At 42.4% G+C, this 20,128-nt stretch overlaps 1 protein-coding gene across 2 annotated transcripts; it reads right to left on the bottom strand.

Moving 5' to 3' along the window:
- Positions 1-1,235: 1,235 nt before the first annotated feature.
- Positions 1,236-19,675, bottom strand: LOC103030703 (uncharacterized). 2 transcript variants are annotated; one of them, XM_049469645.1, is made up of 6 exons: positions 19,441-19,675; positions 3,917-4,207; positions 3,487-3,810; positions 2,683-2,808; positions 1,788-1,837; positions 1,236-1,701 (listed from the first exon to the last, which is right to left on the bottom strand). In XM_049469645.1, exons 1-6 carry the CDS (start codon positions 19,478-19,480, stop codon positions 1,330-1,332), a joined length of 1,203 nt encoding a protein of 400 aa, XP_049325602.1. In that variant the 5' UTR covers positions 19,481-19,675; the 3' UTR covers positions 1,236-1,329. The 2 variants fall into 2 exon arrangements, with proteins under 2 accessions (XP_049325602.1, XP_049325601.1); XM_049469644.1 differs by lacking the exon at positions 19,441-19,675 and adding an exon at positions 4,310-4,509.
- Positions 19,676-20,128: the final 453 nt, after the last annotated feature.

The raw sequence follows: 20,128 nt of genomic DNA, 5'->3' as shown, positions 1-20,128 counted from the left end.
GTGAAGATTTTCACTAATCTCTAATTTACTGTAATTTACACAGAAATAAAGTCTCCAAACTGAAGTAGAGGAACTGACCTGAGATCAGGTAGAGGGTGAAGACGAGGAGGATCTTCATCCTGAATTAAACTGAGAGTCCACTCCACTATCTTATCTTTCAGAGTTCAGTCAGATCTTCCTGAAGTGTGTATAAGTGTGTGTTTCTCTGTATTCTCTGGCTGGTTTGGTTGGTTTGTTTGCTGGTTTCTCAGGAAGAGTCTAGAGTGTCTAAACTCGGCTCCTCCCTCCAGCATCACTAACCACAAACCAGATTAAACTCAGAATATTGTGTAACGGTTTCTGTGAAATCAGTGTTTACTGTATTTTTACACATGTTGAAAATCCCCAACTGTTTAAATTAAGACTCAGACACTTTTTATCTAGGTTATCTCAGCTGCACTGACTTACACTGAAGCAGGTTAATCTACTAACTATTGTCTACTGTTGTAGGAAGTACTACTGAGTTATGGGTATACTGCCCCTTTAAATGAGTGCTGGAGATACTGTTTTTTATAATAAAACTAATTTTGCTCCAGTGTTTTTTTCTCAGAACAACTTCACTGATTAAATATATAATTTAATTGCTAGAAATAAAGATTTCATCCACAGAAGTTTGTGATACAACTGTAAAAAGTTTATTAAAGAAGCTCAGCGTTTAAAATTATATACATACTTTAAAGATAAACCTGCAGCCATCAAACGAAATTGCTCGAAACATTTCAAACAATGCAATAAAAAGATATACATACACTTTTTTGACTAAACTGCCAAAAATATTCACTCTGCAGTCACTACATCACTTAACACCTCCAAACGTCATGTAGCTTCAGATTAGATCAAGAACATTAGAGTGTAAAGAGACTCATGGAATGAAGAGAGTTTACATGACCGAGCAGCTCAAATCCATCCAAACCTCACATCACCAAACACAGCAATACAGACAATACAGTGAATTAATAAAGAAAAAATAAAAGTTATTATAACATTTACAGAGCAATGACTGAATATTTTGCCATTTTTAAAGCATTTGTAAATAGAGTAAGACTCTTTTTATAAATTATTTATAAATTATTATCTTATTTATAAATTATAAAACAATATAATCAGCACAAGAAGAATTTGAGCACAAAAACTGCTAATGCTGATGATTACTTACAACGTAATTACAGTGTTGCTAACAAAACAGGAGGCTATTCTTTAAAAAAAGGAGACAAAACAACAATTTTTATGTTGAATAAAACAACGCCATCTTGAATTTACAACTAGTTCAGCTGGTTAGCAGGTTACACATCAGCTGTAACCTGGACTGTTAAGATCAACAGGGATTGTGGGTAATTGGGCAAGGGTGTAAACAGTGTTTGGAGGATCATAGGAGGTTCTTGGTAATGGAACAATAGAGTACTCAGTGTTTGGAGGATCAGATGAGGTTCTTGGTAATGGAACAATAGAGTACTCAGTGTTCGGAGGATCAGAGGAGGTTCTTGGTAATGGAACAAAAGATAACTCAGTGCTTGGAGGATCAGAAGTGGTGGGTAGTTGGGCCAGAGCGTAGACGGTGTGGATGGGGGTTTGCTGTACAGTATAGTAAAGTGGAGTAGCTTCAGATTGTGGAGATGTTCCGGTGTATCTTATCTCCTCATAGTCAGATGCAGAGTGAGAAATCTGAGGACAGAGTTAAAAATCAGGAAGATCTACACAACAAGAGAACATAGAAGCACTTGTACATTCATCCTCACACAGGTACTCACTTCATTGGTGTTCCCCATCATCATTGGCTGGTTTGCTGAAGAGAAGGAGCCTGTGGATCACAAAATTTTACATAAACTCAAACATCATCAACAACATCATGTAGATTGAAAAATCAATGAATATTAAAGAAACATCTCATACAAGAAGGTTCTGTATCTACACATAGAAATGAGAATTTGGATCAAGATTTTTTGTAGGGCTCTCAAATAACGTCAAACATTATTCAAAGAAACATAATTACACAAACAAAATAACTGAACCTGAAGCGGCAACATAGTACAAAAAAAGATGATGGCATTGAACTCTAAGAAGTGTAGGAAGTGAGGAACTGGCTGTTGGTACATGAAATTATTGAAATGAAAGATGGGGTATAGTAGCTCTACCTGCCCACTATCTATGTTTTGGAAGATCTAAGCCCTTGAATTTCTTGACAGATTGTGAAATTTGATTAGATCCAGATTTCTCTTTTGTCGTAGGCAGAAAGCTCCCACCTAAAGGAAATGGTATGATTTATTAACAATAAAACTATGATCAAAGAAAAGGATGAACAGTGTGGTAAATTGTGGTAAATAACACAAAACTGAAATATTTGATTGTCTTACTTTATTCATTTAGTATATTTCAGGAATATTTGAATTTTATGTTTTTTTGGAAGTGGAAGGGACTGTCAATAAATGTTTCGTTCGGGTTTAATGTGAGTTAGTCATTCATTGATCTTCTGCTCTTAAATATACATGCATTCCATTTAGATCAATTTAGATTATTTAAATCACAAAGCATGCAATATATTAGATTTTTCATTTATCGCTTGACAGCACTACTTTTTACGCAACATCGTCATCAAAAACCTGGTGATCTACCCAATGATCATAAGAGACAGAGAGATTACAGTACCTCGAGTCTTGGAGTATCTCCGCTTGTAGAAGATCAGTATTAATCCTCCAATCAGCAGCAGAACCACACAGATACTCACAGGGATGATGATGATGGTGGGGAAACCTGGATCAGAGGAACCTGGAGCTGAGAGACAGAAAGAACAGATCATGACCAGTTTAACCAGTAACCTTCTAGATCCACATCTCTTCCACTTCCTCTTACTGGAAGGTTCTTCAGCAGAGATGGTCACTGTTGGTGCTGCTGAGGCTCTTCTGTAGGTCACTGGTGTTGGTTGGATAGTTGTTCTTGGTCTGAGAGTTTCTTTGGAGTCTTTGAATCAAGAAAAATAAAATTTTACAACCTAAAATGTGCTAAATCGGTGCATGTTAGTCTCGCCTTGTGAAAACTTAGCCCCTCCCAATGAGACAAGGCAATGTCTGCCCACACAACACTGAGCATCTGAGATAGCAGAGTGCAGATCTCACAAGATAACAGCTGTGATCTGATTAGGTATTGCAGCCAGTCTCTGTAGGATAAAGCTGATGTAGTCCTGATGCTAACAGCCAATCGCAGCAGAATTAGAGCATCAATGCTAACAGAGACTGCAGCCAGGTTTATCTGTGATGCTAATGATTTACCTCAACAGTTTCAGAGCCAAAATGCAGAAACTAAGCACAGAACTCCTTTAAGACATGAAGTGTGACTACTGACTTTACTGTTAAATCTAAACAGACTTAATGACAGAGTTGACCAAAAGCAGATACAAAATGAACATCAAGTCTTTCAACAATTCATCAGCACTAACACTTTAAAATATCTTACCAGAAACCTGTAGATGAATCTTTGAGAAGTGAGAGATGTAACTCACTAAATTTCCTCCAGTCCCCACTCCATTGTAATAAACTCCTTCATCATCTTCTCTCACATCACTGATTCTCACACTGATAACTCTAGATCTTCTGTTATCAGAAATGGAGAATCTTCCTTTCTGAGAGTCTGGGGTCTTGATCAATTCATGTAAATACTTATCATCCAGTTTATCAAAAGACTTGTAGTCAGTCTGAAACTCCTCGGGATAGGAACAGTTGATGGTGACGGTCTCTCCCAGATGACCAATCACAGTCTTTGGTCCCAAACGACACGGATCTGTCAATCAAACACAATAATTTATCTTATCCACACTTTAGAAATGAAAAGATAGCTCCAGGATATTTCTTTTAAAACATAATTCCAGATATTTAATGTTCTTTACCTGTTTTTACTCTCAGGTTCATAAAGTGACTCCACCTTCCAATCTCTCCACACTCATATAATCCAGAATCTTCTAAACTCAGATCTCTGTAGAAAACTGTCAGAACTCCAGAAGACTCATGAAGAGAAACTCTGTCTTTATGAATCGATGGGTTCTGTGTATTTACTCGGATACACTGCTCTGCTTTTTTATTACAAAAATATTTATCAGACATTCCATACTGTTGGTTTTTACATAAGATTGTGACCATGCCTCCTGCGTAGCCAATCACATCAAAGCAGCCCACTGGACCTGCCAATCAGAGTGAAGATTCTCACTAATCTCTCATTAAAGAATATACCATCAGTAATTTACACAGAAATAAAGTCTCCAAACTGAAGAAGAGGAACTGACCTGAGATCAGGTAGAGGGTGAAGACGAGGAGGATCTTCATCCTGAATTAAACTGAGAGTCCACTCCACTATCTTATCTATCAGAGTTCAGTCAGATCTTCCTAAAGTGTGTATAAGTGTGTGTCTCCGTCGTCTCTTCTGTCTGGTTTGGTTGGTTTATTTGCTGGTTTCTCAGGAAGAGTCTAAAGTGTCTAAACTCGGCTCCTCCCTCCAGCACCACTGACCACAAACCAGATTAAACTCAGGATATTGTGTAATATTTTCTGTGAGGTCATTGTTGACTATATTTTTCCACATGTTGAAAGACTGTTTAAATTAAGACTCAGACACTTTTTAGATTGGTTATCTTGCTGCACTGAGTAAACTAAAGCAGGTTGAACTACTAACTACAGTTGCAAGAAAAAGTATGTGAACCTTTCATGTCCTTGCTCCCAGCTCTTGCTGTCCCAGCTGTTCCCATCCAGTTTCCGCTCCTGCTCCAGTGATGGCGGCTCCTGTTTCCGCTCCTGCCCCAGTGATGGCGGTTCCTGTTTTCGCTCCTGCTCCAGTGATGGTGGTTCCTGTGTCTGCTCCTGCCCCAGTGATGGCGGTTCCTGTTTTCGCTCCTGCCCCAGTGATGGCGGTTCCTGTTTTCGCTCCTGCCCCATTGACGCCGGCTCCTGTTTCCGCTCCTGCCCCAGTGATGGCGGTTCCTGTTTTCGCTCCTGCCCCAGTGACGCCGGCTCCTGTTTCCGCTCCTGCCCCAGTGATGGCGGTTCCTGTTTTTGCTCCTGCCCCAGTGACGCCGGCTCCTTTTTCCGCTCCTGCCCCAGTGACGCCGGCTCCTGTTTCTGCTCCTTCTCCAGTGATGGCGGTTCCTGTTTCCGCTCCTGCCCCAGTGATGGCGGATCTTGTTTCCCCACCGCTCCTGCTCCAGTGACGCCGGCTCCTGTTTCCGCTCCTGCCCAAGTGATGGTGGTCCCTGTTTCCGCTCCTGCTTCAGTGAGAACAAGTCCTGTTTCCACTCTTGCCCCAGTGATGGCGGCTCCTGTTTCTACTCCTGCCCAAGTGATGGCGGTTCCTGTTTCCGCTCCTGCCCTAGTAATAGCGGTACCCAGTGCTCCTGTCCCAGTGACAGCGTTACCTGCCGCTCCTGCTCCAGTGATGGCGGCTCCTGTTTCTACTCCTGCCCAAGTGATGGCGGTTCCTGTTTCCCCACCGCTCCTGCTCCAGTGATGGTGGCTCCTGTTTCCGCTCCTACTCCAGTGATGGAGACTCCTGTTTCCGCTCCTGCCCAAGTGATGGTGGTCTCTGTTTCCGCTCCTGCTTCAGTGAGAACAAGTCCTGTTTCCACTCTTGCCCCAGTGATGGCGGCTCCTGTTTCTACTCCTGCCCAAGTGATGGCGGTTCCTGTTTCCGCTCCTGCCCTAGTAATAGCGGTACCCAGTGCTCCTGTCCCAGTGACAGCATTACCTGCCGCTCCTGCTCCAGTGATGGCGGTTCCTGTTTTCGCTCCTGCCCCAGTGACGCCGGCTCCTGTTTCCGCTCCTTCTCCAGTGATGGCGGTTCCTGTTTCCGCTCCTGCCCCAGTGATGGCGGATCCTGTTTCCCCACCGCTCCTGCTCCAGTGATGGTGGCTCCTGTTTCCGCTCCTACTCCAGTGATGGAGACTCCTGTTTCCGCTCCTGCCCAAGTGATGGTGGTCTCTGTTTCCGCTCCTGCTTCAGTGAGAACAAGTCCTGTTTCCACTCTTGCCCCAGTGATGGCGGCTCCTGTTTCTACTCCTGCCCAAGTGATGGCGGTTCCTGTTTGCACTCCTGTCCTGGTCATAGCGGTACCCACTGTCCCTGTCCCAGTGACAGCGGTACCTGCCACTCCTGCTCCAGTGATTGCGGCTCCTGTTTCACCACCTGCTCCAGTGATGGCGGCTCCTGTTTCCACTCATGCTCCAGTGAAAGCGGCTCCTGTTTCTGCTGCTGCCCCAGTGATGTCTGCTCCTGTTTCCGCTCCTTCTCCAGTGATGGAGACTCCTGTTTCCGCTCCTGCCTCAGTGATGAGGCTCCTGTTTCACCACCTGCTCCAGTGATGGCGGCTCCTGTTTCCGCTCCTACTCCAGTGATGGCGGCTCCTGTTTCCGCTCCTGCTCCAGTGATGGTGGCTCCTGTTTCCGCTGCTGCCCCAGTGATGGTGGCTCCTGTTTTTGCTCTGCCCCAGTGATGGCGGCTCCTGTTTCCGCTCCAGTTCCAGTGATGGTGGCTCCTGTTTCCGCTCCTGCTCCAGTGATGGCGGCACCTTTTCCCGCTCCTGCCCCAGGGATAGTGGCTCCTGTTTCCACTCCTGCTCCAGTGATGGTGGTACTTGCCACTCCTGCTCCAGTGATGGCAGTAACTGCCGCTTCTGCTCCAGTGATGGCAGTATCCAACGCTCCGGCTCCAGTGATGGTGGTACCTGCCGCTCCTGCTCCAGTAATGGCAGTACCTGCTGCTTCTGCTCCAGTGATGGCGGTATCCAACGCTCCAGCTCCAGTGATGGGGGTACCTTCCGCTCCTGCACCAGTGATAGCGGTAACTGACTGTTACGTGCATATGCACGTAGAAAGTGTTTTTCTCTCTTTCTCCCCGTTTCTCTCTCTCTGTCTGTCTCTCGCTCTTTCCCTGTCTCTGATTGGCTGATTAGGTCTGGTGGGAGGACCCAGTAGGAGGAGCGTCGTCTGGCCGCCCAATAGATCTTCCCCCGCTGGATCTTCACCCGCCAATGACCTGCATGTTCTGACCGGATGGGGCGGGCCTTTTCAAATATAACGCAGCTCAGTCGCGTCAGTCGGGAGATGAGAGCTGAGAGGAAAGACCTGTGTTTGCGAGAGCTGTGATTATTTAAGCTGTTTCTGTCTGTTTCTGTGTTTCCTGTGAATAGTTGTGAGTAGTGAATGTTTGGCTGAAAGTGGAGTAGGTAGTTTGTTTCTGTGAGAGTGAGGTGTTTGTCTGAGTGTTCTCCCTCCCTCACCCTCCACTCTGTTGCACTTTGGTGGACAGATAAGTTGGGCCCTTCACATTATTCATCACGTAGGTAACACAATGTCTAGACACACCAGGTAAGGGGCCGGTGCCACTATTGTATTTTTGGTTTAGTTTAGTTTTGGGTTAGGTAGTTTAGCACTTGTATTATTTTCTTTCCTTTGGCACTGTCCACAGTCCACCTTAGGCATTTTGGTTTGAAGAAACGGCTTATTGATTATTATTATTATTATTATTATTATTAATAATATTTTTTTGTTATACGCTTGTTTTTTTTTATCTTTCATTTGCTATTTGTTTAATTGTACCCTTTTGTAATTGTGTAAAACATCCAGTAAAATCCCTGGTTTTCTCTTTTCTACTAAATCTCTGCTTCCAGTCCCTTTATTCAATCAATTTTTATTTTTGTTTACTTCCTGATTCACCCTAGACCACAACACTTTTAATTGGGAACGTAACAATTGGGGGCTCGTCCGGGATAAATTAATTGATTGGCTATTAATTAATTAATTCTTAATTGATTCATTAATATTGATTTTTTTTTCTTTTTACATATTTCATCTCTTGTATTGAATACTGTATTAAATGTGGCTGGAAGTAGGGTGATTTTGTGTAAGAGGTAGTTTTTTTTTTGGACATTTGTTGATTTTTGGTACTTTTTTTTTTTTTTTGTAAGATGGGTTCCTTTGATGTGCAGGCTTTCCTTGAGTCCCCTAGTTTAGTTGTTTTAGAATCTTGCAAAAAGGATGAGTTGCTTCAAATAGCTGGCCACTTTAAACTTACTGTTACCAGAGCAATGTTTAAGAAAGACATTCGGAATTTAGTGACACAATATTTAATTGATGTGGGTTTGGTTTCTGTACAGCCCGTGGCAGACACTACTGGTGAGGCGTCCTCTTCTGTGGAGGTTAGCGCAGTGGTTGACGAGGGCCTCCCGCACTTGGGAGGTCTGGACAGCTCGGACGGGCCAGATGAACCGGTAACTCCATCAGCGGCGGCAGAAAGTGAGGTAAGGGCTGTTCTTCCTCCCTATGACCCTGAATCCCCGCCCTCCGAGGCGGAGGGTCCTTTTGACTTTCGCCTAGCTCGTCTCCAGTTGGAGGTGAAGGAGAGAACTGAGGCGCGTCAGCTTGACCACGAGTTTCGGTTGGCCGTTCGTAAGTTGGAGTTGGAGAATGAGCGTGAGATACGGCTCCGCGAACTGGATTTGAAGACGAGGGAACTCGCCTCAGTCCAGCTCAGTCAGCCACTCGCGCTCGCTCAAGCAAGCGCTGCGAGCGTTGCTGCCCCGTCTAACCCAGTCCCGTCCACCGTAGGCTCCACCCCCACTGTGCAGTCTAGCTTAAGCTCCACCCCCACTGTGTCATCTTCTCCGTTGTTTGATATCAGTAAATATGTGGCCCTGGTTCCTCCTTTCAGAGAATCAGAAGTAGACACCTATTTTGGCGTTTTTGAGAGGCTCGCTGTTATGTTGGGATGGCCAAAAGGGGTTTGGACTCTCTTACTCCAGTGTAAGTTAGTTGGGAAGGCTCAGGAGGTTTGTTCAGCTCTTTCTCTTGAAGATAGTCTTCAATATGATGTAGTTAAGGCTGCTATTATGCGTGCTTATGAATTAGTCCCCGAGGCTTATAGACAGCACTTTAGGAGCCTCCGTAAACAAGCATCTCAAACGCACGTAGAGTTTATCAGAGAAAAGTCGGTCCTTTTTGATAAGTGGTGCAGCGCTTGTAAGGTTGACAGTTTTAATTCTCTGCGTGAGTTAATCCTCCTAGAGGAGTTTAAAAATTGTCTACCAGAACGAGTAGTAGTGTACTTAAATGAACGTACGGTGCCAACTGTATCTCAGGCTGCCGTTTTTGCAGATGAGTTTGTTCTGACCCATAAGCAGACTTTTAAACCTGTCGCTCCGCAGGCTGTAAACGTTTCTGGTGGGGGAGCTAAAGTTGTTCGCGGTGCTGGTTCTCCGCCTCGCTCTCATGTCGACAGAGAATGTTATTATTGCCACAAAATAGGTCACATAGCTGGTAACTGCCTTGCCCTTAAGAAAAAGATGGGGAGTAAGCGTGTTGATGGACCAGCTAAGCCTGTAGCGCTTGTGGATCGTAGCTCTGTACTGGTGAGTGAGTATGTTAACTCTTTACCGGACTCGTGTTATAGCCCATTCATTTCACGTGGTGAAGTTAGCTTAAAGGCAGGTGAACCTGCGGTCCCGGTTAACATCTTGAGAGATACTGGTGCTGCGCAGTCCCTTATTTTAGCAAAAACTTTGCTGTTTGGAATGGATTCTTTTTGTGGATCATATGCTGTCTGTAAAGGCTTGGGCAATGAGTATGTGAAACTGCCGTTGCACACTGTGTGTCTGTCTTCTGATCTGCTTTCTGGACTGTTCAGGTTTGCTGTATGTGATGCGTTACCTGTGGATGGCATTACCGTAATTCTGGGCAATGATCTCGCTGGTGGGAAAGTGTTCCCAATTTTAGAGATTTTAGATTCGCCCGTTTTATGTAGTTCTGATGTGTGCGAGAGAGAAGAACCTAATGTTTTCCCTGCTTGTGTGGTTACTCGCGCCCAGGCGCGCAAGTTTGGAGATGTTGAGCTGGCTGATACCTTTTTAGCTCGTGATGTAACGGATGAGGTCGCTGATGCACTCTTAGCTGAGGGTTTCCCTGCGAAACAGAAAGTTGAGCTAAGTGAGTTACTGGATTGTGGTCTTAGTCGGGAGTCACTTATGAAGGCTCAGAAAGACGATCCGTCTTTAAGAAAATATTTTGAGAAGGCTGTTGAGGATAATAGTGATTCAGACAGGACTGTGTGTTATCTTGACAACGGACTTTTGATGCGTAAATGGAGCGCGCACAAAAACCCCGAGCTCCACACATACTACCAGGTTATCGTCCCCCTTGCTTATAGAAGACACATATTAAGCATAGCTCATGATGCGCCGTGGTCGGGACACTTAGGGATAACCAAGACGTACAACCGTGTTCTGAAATATTTTTTTTGGCCATCACTTAAGCAAGATGTTGTGGAGTATTGCCGTACTTGTCATGTGTGTCAGTGCACCGGGAAGCCTAATCAGGTGGTTCCCCCAGCTCCTCTTTGTCCAATTCCCGTTATGACAGAACCTTTTGAGAGGGTGCTGGTAGACTGTGTTGGTCCGTTGCCAAAGTCTAAAATGGGTAATGAGTTTCTTTTGACAATTATGTGCACAGCTACGTGCTTTCCTGAGGCGATTCCCCTCAGAAAAATTACAGCGCCAGTGATTATTCGTGCTCTGATCAAGTTTTTCTCTACCTTTGGGCTGCCGAAAATTATCCAAACAGATCAAGGGACAAATTTCATGTCGAAAGTTTTTAGTCAGGTCATGAAAACTCTAAACGTGCAGCACGTTGTTTCCTCTCCCTATCGTCCTGAGTCGCAAGGGGCTCTCGAGCACTTTCACCAGTCACTCAAAGCAGCTTTGAGAAAATTTTGTTTTGAAACGGGTAAACAGTGGGACGAGGGTGTTCCAATGATGTTGTTCGCTTTGCGGGAAGCTGTACAAGAATCTTTAATGTTTAGCCCTGCAGAGCTGGTGTTTGCTCACACGTTGCGTGGTCCCTTGAAAGTAATGCAGGAATCACTTATGGAGATCAGCAATGCTGGTCAGCCCAAATCAGTTTTAGAGTATGTGAGTTCGTTCCGTGAGAGGTTGCACAAGGCTTGGGAAATAGCAAGGGAGACTTTACAGTCGTCCCAGGAGCAAATGAAAAAAGTCCATGACAAACGTGCTGTATCACGCAGTTTTAATCCAGGGGATCAGGTGCTCGCTCTCCTGCCTGTTCCTGGCTCCTCTCTTTCTGCTCACTTCTCAGGTCCTTATTCTGTAAAAAAAAAGTTAAGTGACACAAATTATCTCATTAATACGCCTGATAGAAGGAAAAGTTCTCGTGTTTGCCATGTTAACATGCTGAAGCTGTATCTCACCAGGGAAAGTACAGCTGATGCCACGAAGCCGGTTTTGGTTGCTGCTACAGAAGACGTGTCAGACGACGATGACTCGTCGCAGTTGCGTTCCTCCAGCATTGTTACTGCTCGCGTCCCTAACTCTCAAGCAGTAAGTGAGCTACCTACGAGTTTAAGCCACCTAACTCAAAGTCAAAGAGAAGACATTCTCTCTTTAGTTGAGGAGTTCCCTGAGCTGTTTAATGATGTCCCTTCACAAACATCTGTGTTATGTCACGACATAAAGGTGACCTTTGAACGCCCGATTAAGCAGCACCCATATCATGCTAATGCAAAAAAGAGAGAACTGATGAAAACTGAGGTAGAGTATTTGTTGGAACATGGCTTCGCAAAACCTAGTGTGAGTCCTTGGAGCTCGCCATGTTTAATTATCCCTAAACCTGATGGTACCTTTAGGTTCTGTACCGACTACAGAAAGGTTAATGCTGTTACAGTCCCAGATTCCTATCCATTGCCACGAATGGATGACTGTATAGATAACATTGGTTCTGCTAAATTTGTGACAAAGCTTGACTTACTGAAAGGATATTGGCAGGTTCCTTTGTCCCCAGAAGCGTCGGAGATATCAGCATTCGTTACACCTGATAATTTCCTACAGTACACTGTAATGGCGTTCGGTTTTAAAAACGCTCCGGCTACGTTTCAGTGGCTAATTAACACTGTTTTAGGTGATGTTCCACACTGCTCCGCTTATTTAGACGATGCTGTACTTTACAATCATGATTGGCCCTCTCATGTCTCCACCTTGCGAGAGGTTTTTAACCGATTGAAGTATGCTTCTCTGACACTGAACTTAGCTAAATGTGTGTTTGCCCAGGTTACTGTTTCATACCTTGGTATGGAGGTTGGGAAGGGTCAAGTGCGCCCTCTGGCGGCAAAAGTTGCTGCAATTCATGTGTTCCCAGCACCAAAGACTAGGCGTAGTTTGTGTCGGTTTCTTGGCATGGCAGGCTACTACAGACGTTTTTGTAGAAACTTCTCAGATGTGGTAGAACCTCTCACTAAGCTCCTGAGTCCTAAAGTGGATTTTGTTTGGTCTCCTGCTTGTGAACACGCTTTCACTAGTGTGAAGGTTTTGTTAACCGAAGCCCCTATACTTTTGGCTCCTGATTTTAGTAAGCCATTTTTGCTGGAGGTAGATGCTAGTGATGTTGGCGCTGGGGCAGTTCTTCTTCAAGAAGATCCAGATGGCATCCTTCATCCCACTTGTTATTATTCCCACAAATTTAACAAGCACCAACGAAATTGTTTTTTTTAACACTCTCTTGGTGTTGTTGTTTAAAGGAAGTACTGACGAAAAACATTTTTTTTTTTTTATGTAACTGATCGCAAACTGTGTTGCTCTTTTTAGGGGGGGCGTGTTACGTGCATATGCACGTAGAAAGTGTTTTTCTCTCTTTCTCCCCGTTTCTCTCTCTCTGTCTGTCTCTCGCTCTTTCCCTGTCTCTGATTGGCTGATTAGCTCTGGTGGGAGGACCCAGTAGGAGGAGCGTCGTCTGGCCGCCCAATAGATCTTCCCCCGCTGGATCTTCACCCGCCAATGACCTGCATGTTCTGACCGGATGGGGCGGGCCTTTTCAAATATAACGCAGCTCAGTCGCGTCAGTCGGGAGATGAGAGCTGAGAGGAAAGACCTGTGTTTGCGAGAGCTGTGATTATTTAAGCTGTTTCTGTCTGTTTCTGTGTTCCCTGTGAATAGTTGTGAGTAGTGAATGTTTGGCTGAAAGTGGAGTAGGTAGTTTGTTTCTGTGAGAGTGAGGTGTTTGTCTGAGTGTTCTCCCTCCCTCACCCTCCACTCTGTTGCACTTTGGTGGACAGATAAGTTGGGCCCTTCACATTATTCATCACGTAGGTAACACAATGTAACCAGGTAAGGGGCGGGTGCCACTATTGTATTTTTGGTTTAGTTTAGTTTTGGGTTAGGTAGTTTAGCACTTGTATTATTTTCTTTCCTTTGGCACCGTCCACAGTCCACCTTAGGCATTTTGGTTTGAAGAAACGGCTTATTGATTATTATTATTATTATTATTATTATTATTATTGTTATTAATATTTTTTTGTTATACGCTTGTTTTTTTTATCTTTCATTTGCTATTTGTTTAATTGTACCCTTTTGTAATTGTGTAAAACATCCAGTAAAATCCCTGGTTTTCTCTTTTCTACTAAATCTCTGCTTCCAGTCCCTTTATTCAATCAATTTTTATTTTTGTTTACTTCCTGATTCACCCTAGACCACAACACTTTTAATTGGGAAAGTAACACTGACGCTTCTGCTCCAGTGATGGCGGTATCCAACGCTCCAGCTCCAGTGATGGTGGTACCTACCGCTCCTGCCCCAGTGATAGCGGTAACTGACACTTCTGCTCCAGTGATGGCGGTATCCAACGCTCCAGCTCCAGTGATGGTGGTACCTTCCGCTCCTACCCCAGTGATAGCGGTAACTGACGCTTCTGCTCCAGTGATGGCGGTATCCAACGCTCCAGCTCCAGTGATGGTGGTACCTGCCACTCCTGCTCCAGTGATGGCAGTAACTGCCGCTTCTGCTCCAGTGATGGCAGTATCCAACGCTCCGGCTCCAGTGATGGTGGTACCTGCCGCTCCTGCTCCAGTAATGGCAGTACCTGCTGCTTCTGCTCCAGTGATGGCGGTATCCAACGCTCCGGCTGCAGTGATGCTGGCCCCTGTTTCCTTTCCAGTGCTCAAGGGCTCCTTTTTTATGTGCCTCAGGAGTTGTGCATTTGGGGGAGCTACTCTCATGTCCTTGCCCTGTCCCTCATCAGCCTCCATGTTTTTCCCTTCCTTTGTTTCTAACATGGCTCTCCCCTTATCTCCTCCCAAGTCTTTAATGTTCCCACCTTTTTCTATTTGTACCTCAGCCCCCTCTTCAGTGACCCCAGGTATTTTCCATCTCCCTTGTATGTATTTCAGCCCCTGTGTTTGAGCATGTGGTTGTCTGATCTTGTGCATGTTCCACGTGGGTCAGGTTGTTGTTTCTTTGTTATTTTTCTTTTGTTGGTTTATTCTATGTGAATTCCAGTAGTCCTGACTCTTAATGCATCGTAATTTTTTTATTTTATTTCAATTTTGTTTGTTTTAAAACTTGTAAATAAATATTATCTGCATTTACATCTGCCTCACATCCTCCCTACTGCTGCTAACCTGACAGAACCCTTTGGGATTATACTTGGATTTCTGCATAAATTGGTCATTAAATGTGTTCTGATCTTCAACAAGTCACAACAATAGACAAACACAGTCTGCTTAAACTAAAACCACAAATACAATTACATGTTAGCATGATTTTATTGAACACAACATATTTACAGTGAGGGGGAAAAAGTATGTGAACCTTTGGATTTAATAACTGGTTGATCCTTTTTTGGCAGCAAAACCTCAATCAAACATTTCCTGTAGTTACAGATCAGACCTGCAGAACGGTCAGGAGGAATTCTGGATCATTCCTCTTCACTAAACTGTTTCATGTCAGCTATAATATTATGGGATATCTGGTGTGAATCTCTCTCTTGAGATCATGATGCCACATCATCTCAACTGGGTTCAGGAGCTCAGGACTCTGCAAAAGGGTTATTTCCTTCTGTTGAATCTGTTTGGTTGTTGATATACTTCTAGTACATGCCTCCTCTTTTACAAGTGAAGTCAGACTGCCTTAGTCTGCTGGCCCACTTGGAGCCCATCATACATCATTTTTTAATTACGTTAGATATATATAGAATTATTACATTGATTGCAATAGATTATACATCACTTTGTGACAGAATATCTTAAAGAAGCTTAACAATTTAAAGAATTAGCATTTTAAAGAAAAAACAAAACTGCAACAATGATGTAAGATTACACATAAAATGGAAAAAAAAACTAAACCTCTCAAAACTGTTCAAAGATTTATTAAAGATCTGAAGATCAAACATATCAAATACTACATCAGAAAAACACAAAACTTCAACATTTATGTAAAATTATAAAATGAGAAAACTATAATATTTTAAAACAAATCAGTAAATAAAACAGGTCATTATTTAAATCAGCACATTAACATTTTCATTACAATATTACAACTACATATTATTTTAGATTTAATTGAATATAGATGATTTAACATAAAACTAGCAATTCGTCCTAATCTAAACGCAATCAGTTTATAAACTTCATCACAATTCAGAGTTCTCTAGTTGAAATTAAATTGTTGAGATAGTCATTGATGTTAAGGATTAGGCTGAATCTGACTCTGGTAGACTTAATCTGATTGGTTGATGTTGGAGTCCAGAGTCTCTTAGGATCAATCAGATTGTTTGCTGTTGGGCTTTAGACTTTGGTAGACTGAATCTGATTGGTTGGTGTTGGGTTTAGGCTCTGGTAGACTTAATCTGATTGGTTGGTTTTGGGGTTTAGGCTCTGGTAGACTTAGTCTGATTGGTTGGTTTTGGGGTTTAGGCTCTGGTAGACTGAATCTGATTGGTTGGTGTTGGGGTTTAGGCTCTGGTAGACTGAATCTGATTGGTTGGTTTTGGGGTTTAGACTCTGGTAAACTGTATCTGGTTCTCGGGTTCTGGGATCCAGACTCTGGTAGACAGAATCAGAGTTGGTGGTGTTGGGTTGCATATTCTGGTAGTTTGGATCCATTCTTATGATGTTAAGATTTCCAGGTGGATCATTTTCATAATCACACTAAAATTAGATTCAAACACATACAAAATAACAGATAATTTCAATAATGTACTTTACTGCCTGTAAAAATGAGCTAAAAACTAAATTAATTGAAATTAAATTTCAACCATGTTTAGGTTGCACTGTAAGTCAAGGTAACCACAAAATTTTAATACATATTATGTGTTATTATGTGTTTGTAAATCTGTTCTAGAGCACACAGAGTATAATTTTATTTAATAAAAACAATTCCATTCACTTACTTGTTCATCGGTTCCTAAGGGTTGACCGATGAAGGCAGAGTCTGTATAAAGAGATCATCAGAAAACATCAGTTCAAATCTCCAGTAGAAATACAACAGATTGTTACTGTAACTCCAGTAGAAATATAGAGCACTGTTACTGTAACTCCAGTAGTAATATAGATCTGTTACTGTAACTCCAGTAGTAATATAGAGCACTGTTACTGTAACTCCAGTAGTAATATAGAGCACTGTTACTGTAACTCCAGTAGAAATATAGAGCTCTTTTACTGTAACTCCAGTAGAAATATAGAGCACTGTTACTGTAACTCCAGTAGAAATATAGAGCACTGTTACTGTAACTCCAGTAGAAATATAGAGCTCTTTTACTGTAACTCCAGTAGAAATATAGCACAATTTTACTGTAACTCCAGTAGAAATATAGCACAATTTTACTGTAACTCCAGTAGAAATATAGCACAATTTTACTGTAACTCCAGTAGAAGTAAAGAGCAGTTTTACTGTAACTCCAGTAGAAATATAGAGCACTGTTACTGTAACTCCAGTAGAAATATAGAGCACTGTTACTGTAACTCCAGTAGAAATATAGAGCTCTTTTACTGTAACTCCAGTAGAAATATAGCACAATTTTACTGTAACTCCAGTAGAAATATAGCACAATTTTACTGTAACTCCAGTAGAAGTAAAGAGCAGTTTTACTGTAACTCCAGTAGAAATATAGAGCACTGTTACTGTAACTCCAGTAGAAATATAGAGCACTGTTACTGTAACTCCAGTAGAAATATAGAGCACTGTTACTGTAACTCCAGTAGAAATATAGAGCACTGTTACTGTATCTCCAGTAGAAATATAGAGCACTGTTACTGTAACTCCAGTAGAAATATAGAGCACTGTTACTGTACATCCACCATAGAGCAGTTACTGTAATTCCATTAGAGATTCCATTAGTGACACTTTATCGCTGTTATAAATATGGAGCAATATTAAATATTATAAATATAGTGCTCTAAACCTGGAGGAGAATCTGTTGAAGGGCCTGCCTAGAAATAGCAGCCCCTGACTTATTACAGCATTTCTCAGTTGTTCGGCATCTAACTGTAACATGGCAACTCAAATGGAGGTGGATTCAAACCGACAACCTTGGGTTGGAGAGTCAGTGTAAACTGAGTGAGTTGTAATGATAGGGACCCAAATGTAGAATGGATATACGACCAGTGAAAACGTATATAATGTCATTCTGCTCGACTGAGCAAACCAGCAGTTAGTGTTTAGTAAACGTCCAAATCCAAATACTCTGCTTTCAGTCAGGAACAGGAAGTGGGTAATTTGTCATTAAATGGTAATTAAAAGTACTTTTTTATTCATTAACATTAACATTAATTATGTTTTAATGATGCTATGCGATGATGAAATTGAACCATATGAACATTCTCAAAGAATTCAACAGTACCTTGAGTCTTGGAGCATCTCAGTTTGTAGATCAGTGTTAATCCTCCAATCAGCAGCAGAACCACACAGATACTCACAGAGATGATGATGATGGTAGAGGAACCTGGATCAGAGGAAGCTGGAGCTGAGAGACAGAAAAGCAGATCATGACCAGTTTAACCAGTTACCCTCAAACTCTACATCTGTTCCAGTTCCTGGTGTAAAGCCTAAAGCTTTACATTTTTTCCAGAACACATTTAACATGAATATAGAATATAGAAAGAGGGAATTCTGGGTAGTGACTGAATTCTGACTGGAAGGTTCTTCAGCATAGATGGTCACTGATGCTGCTGCTGGTGTTGCTGATGTTCTCCTGTAGGTCACTGGTGTTGGTTAGATAGTTGTTCTTGGTCTGAGTGTTTCTTTGGAGTCTTTAAATAAAAAAAGTAAAATTTAACAACCTAAGATGTGCTACATCTTTGCGTATGAGTCTTGCCTTGTGGAAACTTAGCCCCTCCCAATGAGACAAGACAATGTCCATCCACACAACACTGTGCACATGAGATAGCAGAGTGCAGGACGAAATGTTCCTCCACCTCACAGGATTAGAGCTGTTAACTTATTAGGCATTGCAGCCAGTCTCGGTAGGATAAAGCTGATTTAGTCTTGATGCTAACAGCCAATCACAGCAGGGTTAGAGCCGCAATGCTAACAGAGACTGCAGCTTGGCTTAGCTGAGATTATAACGATTTACTTCAACAGTTTCAAAGCCAAAATGCAGAAACTAAGCATTGAACTCCTTTAAGAGATGAAGTGTGACCTCACTGACTTTTCCAGTAAATTTACCTGTTTAATCTGAACAGAATTAATGAATAGATTCGACCAAAAACAGAGAAACAAACTGAACATCAAGTCTTTCAACAAATAATCAACACTAACACTTTAAAGTATCTTACCAGAAACCTGTAGATGAATCTTTGAGAAGTGAGAGATGTAACTCACTGATTCTCCTCCCTCCCCCACTCCACAGTAATAAACTCCTCCATCATCTTCTCTCACATCACTGATTCTCACACTGACAACTCTAGATCTTCTGTTATCAGAGATGGAGAATCTTCCTTTCTGAGAGTATGGGGTCTTGATAAATTCATGTAAATACTTATCATCCAGTTTATTGAAGGACTTTAAGTCAGCCTGAAACTCCTCTGGATAGGAACAGCTGATGGTGACGGTCTCTCCCAGGTAACCAATCACAGACTTTGGTCCCAAACAACACGGATCTGTCAATCAAACACAATCATTTATCTTATCCACACGTTAGAAATGAAAAGATAGCTCCAGGATATTTCTTTTAAAACATAATTCCAGATATTTAATGTTCTTCACCTGTTTTTACTCTCAGGTTCATAAAGTGATTCCACCTTCCAGCCTCTCCACACTCATATAATCCAGAATCTTCTAAACTCAGATCTCTGTAGAAAATTGTAAGAACTCCTGATGAGTCACGTAGAGAAACTCTGTCTTTATGAACCCATGACTCCTGTGTTTGTGTATTGAGACAATGTTTTGTTTTCTCTTTGCAAAAATATTTATCAGACATTCCATACTGTTGGTTTTCACATAAGATTGTGACACTGCCTCCTGGGTAGCCAATCACATCAAAGCAGCCCACTGGACCTGCCAATCAGAGGGAAGATTCTCACTAATCTCTCATTAAAGAATAAACAATCAGTAATTTACACAGAAATAAAGTCTCCAAACTGAAGAAGAGGAACTGACCTGAGATCAGGTAGAGGGTGAAGACGAGGAGGATCTTCATCCTGAATTAAACTGAGAGTCCACTCCACTATCTTATCTATCAGAGTTCAGTCAGATCTTCCTAAAGTGTGTATAAGTGTGTGTCTCCGTCGTCTCTTCTGTCTGGTTTGGTCGGTTTGTTTGCTGGTTTCTCAGGAAGAGTCTAGAGTGTCTAAACTCGGCTCCTCCCTCCAGCATCACTGACCACATACCAGATTAAACTCAGAATATTGTGTAACAGTTTCTGTGAGGTCATTGTTGACTATATTTTTACACATGTAGAAAGTCCCCTTCTGTTTAAATTAAGACTCTGACACTTTTTAGCTCGGTTATCTCAGCTGCACTGAAGCAGATTAAAATACTAACTACACTTGCAAGAAAAAGTATGTGAACCCTTTTGGGATTACTTTGATTTCTGCATAAATGTATTATGCATTAATTGCATTAAAATGTTGATTCAGTCAGGCTCCGACCGATTGCTCCAGCAGTCTAAAGCGCTGCAACTATGATCGGGAGTTTGCTGGTTTAAATCCCAGTCATGCAGCTTGTCATCAGCTGCCGGAGCCCTGAGAGAGCACAATTCGCCTTGCTTTCTCTGGGTGGGTACAGTACAGTAGATTGCGATGTTTCCCCTCATCACTCCTAGGGTGATGTGGATCAGCACAAGACT

The sequence above is a fragment of the Astyanax mexicanus genome, chromosome 21 (assembly GCF_023375975.1).
Source record: "Astyanax mexicanus isolate ESR-SI-001 chromosome 21, AstMex3_surface, whole genome shotgun sequence".
NCBI classification, from domain to species: Eukaryota; Metazoa; Chordata; class Actinopteri; order Characiformes; family Acestrorhamphidae; genus Astyanax; species Astyanax mexicanus.
The sequence above is the reverse complement of the archived record's forward strand: the minus strand, read 5'-3'. Positions and strand labels throughout refer to the sequence as shown.

Bases quoted from the DNA above. Each gene is read 5' to 3' on its own strand.
- LOC103030703 (XM_049469645.1), bottom strand. From the start codon at position 19,480: ATGAAGATCCTCCTCGTCTTCACCCTCTACCTGATCTCAG. The intron at 3,811-3,916 runs GTAAAGAACATT...TTTGATTGACAG, and splicing joins GAACCTGAGAGTAAAAACAG to ATCCGTGTCGTTTGGGACCA. The intron at 1,838-2,682 runs GTACTGTAATCT...TGTGATCCACAG, and splicing joins GAGATACTCCAAGACTCGAG to GCTCCTTCTCTTCAGCAAAC.